Source organism: Coffea arabica, chromosome 1c (genome assembly GCF_036785885.1).
Source record: "Coffea arabica cultivar ET-39 chromosome 1c, Coffea Arabica ET-39 HiFi, whole genome shotgun sequence".
NCBI classification, from domain to species: Eukaryota; Viridiplantae; Streptophyta; class Magnoliopsida; order Gentianales; family Rubiaceae; genus Coffea; species Coffea arabica.
Genome location: NC_092310.1, coordinates 49,673,087 through 49,676,433, shown reverse-complemented (window position 1 = coordinate 49,676,433; position 3,347 = coordinate 49,673,087). Strand labels below are relative to the sequence as shown.

The window sequence follows — 3,347 nt, the reverse complement described above, 5'->3', positions numbered from 1 at the left end:
TATTTAACTTTTTTGTTAGATTTCGCATTTATAAGTATGACTTGTAGAAAATTAGATTCAAATTTAGATGTATTAGGGTTTTAAAAATATTATATAAGTGATAAAAATTTTATAAATTGTAAAAATAAAATCAAACTGCTTGGATAATTAAATGTTATATTTGCATAAGAAATAATACAATAATCATAATAATGATAATACAATAATATTGGTGTAATAAAACTGCCATTAATTTAAATATTTACTTATAATGCCCAAAGAGCCTAATTACCAATTTTTTCTTCTCGCGCTCAAATATAACATTAACCCGCATGCGAGCTAACCTTGAAATAGAAAAAACACAGAATCCCGCTTGCGGGTTTCAGGAGTATTCGGATATTCTCATATGCACCTATGCAAATCGAACCAACCGGATATCTTATCCGTATCCCATTTTTTTAAATAAAAATCTTATAAATTTGAAAAATAAAATCAAATTTAGATGTATTAGGGTTTTAAAAATATTATATAAATCAAGTTTCTATTATTGTTGTTAAGCTTAATTAATCATATCAGATGCCATTATGTAACTAAACGGTAGTAATTAACCCCAACTACTTGGGATATATCTGTAATTTTGGCCCTGATGACGTCAGAAAAGGGGCCCAATTTTTTATCAAGGGAGGTAAGTGAAATTTTGAGAACCTCAGGGGATGTCAGTGAAAGTGTCAGAAACCTCAGGGGAGGTTTCTGAAATTATCCCTTAGAATTAAAATGTTGTTTTATAGAAAGTAGGAACTAGACAGATTTCTAAGAAATGCAGGCAATTTCAATTACATTTTTGCATGGATACAGTTTTTATAATTCCAGACAACGTACACAATATCGTTTATGTTTTACATCAATTTTTTCTTTTTTTTTTTGAGCTATTCGCCATATCTTAGAGTTAGTTTTGTTCCTCTTATTTCACGTATGGATTAGTCTTTTTTTTTCTTTTTTTTTTTGAATCCGGAATTTACTTGGACTTATTTTTTGACAAGTAAATAATAAGCCGGCAATTATACCTAAACTATTTTAGCACAAAATTCTTGACGATTATTTGGGACCTCAATCAAGAAAATTATTAAATGTAAATACCCTCATCACGTATTCTTCGAAGCGGTTTAAAATTATATTATTTTCTATAAAAAGTACAAACTAGGTTACTTTCTAAATTAAAATTTGCATGGAAGATTGAATAGTTTATGCATGGTGTATGTATGCGTGTGTGTGTGCGCGTGTGTGCATATATATCGTTTTTGTTTTCTGAACTATGTGCAATATCTATATTTGTACTTATTTTTTTTCCTTTCTTGATGCGCATTTAGTCGGACTTACTTTTCTATGAACGAGTAATAAGCATGTAATGTAAGTATACCCAAACTATTTAAGCACTAATTTATTCATATTCATATTGACCTCAATTCATCCTAAAACAAAACAAGCATTTACATTTATGCACTTGTTACAATAACTTTCCCTCCCTATACATTCTAATTTCGATACTATAGGGCTTGAAAAAAGAGAGGGGACAGAGACATAAAATGTGAGGTTAAATTTATGAAAATTAATTTATAATGTTTGGTTTGTAAAAACTAGTAATAAAGATACTTTTTGCCAAACTCTTAACTAACAACACCTAATACCTTCTTTTTTTTTTTTTTTTGAGCAACAACATATAATACATTATATTGCATATATGGTACTGAACCCATTTAAATAGACGTAAATTAGGTAAAGTTGCAAGAACTTGATTGATGAATGTACAATTTGTGGATTTGTAGTTGTGGAACGTACTTGTCTAGTAGACTAATTTGCCAGAACTCTATGGATGCATGTACTACTAATTGTGGACTTGTAGTTGTGGAAAATACTAGTCTAGTAGACTAGTTTGCCAAGGGGGCTGCTAACAACTGCTAAAGGCTTTGCTAGCAAGGACACTAAATTAACTTTCTGATGTGCGAGTGACATCGTCGAAGGCTGCGCCGTCCCCAAGGAATACTGGTTTGATGAGCTGGCCGTTGACAAGGGTCACCTGCACAAGTTGTCATCAGTAATAAAGATGATGAGATGAGTATCGTATCTCAGTTACTACTAGTCTACTACTACTTTGCAGATGGATTGTTGTAGTTTTAGAGTGTCTTAAATTGTTGTGTAATCTCTCTCCAAAATTGGCTGCTCGTGCAATCATTTGATAGCCTTCCAAGACTTCTATAAATTGGCCATTTTTGGCTTCATAAGCTTCACACACTCACCATTCCTCTACTTTCTTTCTGAGAGATTGCATTTGCATGCACTAGTAAAAGTACCATACCAAAATGGCCTTCCTTTCTATTGTTTCCAAGTCTGCTGTCATGCTCTTCATCACTGCCTTGTGCTGCCTCTTTGTCATGCAGCTCCAAGCTTCTGGTACTTGAGTCTTCGTGTTTGTACTTTGTAGATGTGAGATTAATCGATAAAGTTTGGTACTTGAGTTTGGTCATTGATTATTTAACATGTATTTTAGCCTTGGCAGATTGCAAGATGGGCAGTGGATGCTTCTACGTCAAAGCAACTCTGCATGAAGTGCATTCCAGAAAGGTGGTTTTCCATATGCAGCAAAATGCATCAATAACTAAGTGAAAAATCAGAAAATCTCCCTATAAGAAAAAAAAAAGGAAAAAAAAGTTTAAAGGGTACTCTTTTGTTTTTTTAAACATTTCTTTGGTTTATTTTGATGCATTGAAATGTCAAGTAATTTTGGTTTTACACGTGTATAGTTGCTTGAAGGGATGAAGGGCCATGAAATGGTTTTCAAGAGTGGGGGCATGGCTGGATCGGCAAGTGGTGGCAAAGGGATGAAGGTTGGTGCTGGTTGGGAGTTGAGGGAGGCTCCGATGGGTCCAGACCCCTTGCACCACCACGGTGGCGGCCCCAAGAACGCCAAGACACCATAGTGCTTTTGTGGATCCCCACCCTTTTGAGACAGAGTTGTCTTAAGTTTTGGCTACTCCGATCCTGCTATAAATCTAGAAAATGTGCGACAAAGTTTTTTGGCTTGCTTAGTATGATGTCAACATGCAAGATACTTATTATCGTTTCCTAATGGTAATGTAATGCTATCGTAGCATGATCTTTTGCTCTATATACACTGCATTTTGTCACATGTTAATCCAAAGCAGAAGGCGCATTATATTCCCTTGAACTAAGTCATTAGACATCGACTACATTTTAAGGACATTCAGCTACATCAACAAAAAGTTTGGACGACTTAACTTTGGACCATACATTCTAAAAAGAGGGAAGAAAGTTCAAAAATGTGGTTTTGTTTTCTCTCTTGAGATTCATTA

General features: G+C 34.0%; 1 protein-coding gene across 2 annotated transcripts; it reads left to right on the top strand.

Moving 5' to 3' along the window:
* Window positions 1–2,305: 2,305 nt before the first annotated feature.
* Window positions 2,306–3,142, top strand: LOC113731465 (uncharacterized). 2 transcript variants are annotated; one of them, XM_072048818.1, is made up of 3 exons: window positions 2,306–2,427; window positions 2,534–2,598; window positions 2,778–3,142. In XM_072048818.1, exons 1-3 carry the CDS (start codon window positions 2,337–2,339, stop codon window positions 2,952–2,954), a joined length of 333 nt encoding a protein of 110 aa, XP_071904919.1. In that variant the 5' UTR covers window positions 2,306–2,336; the 3' UTR covers window positions 2,955–3,142. The 2 variants fall into 2 exon arrangements, with proteins under 2 accessions (XP_071904919.1, XP_027112594.1); XM_027256793.2 differs by having other exon boundaries at window positions 2,525–2,598.
* The last annotated feature ends 205 nt before the right edge of the window (window positions 3,143–3,347 follow it).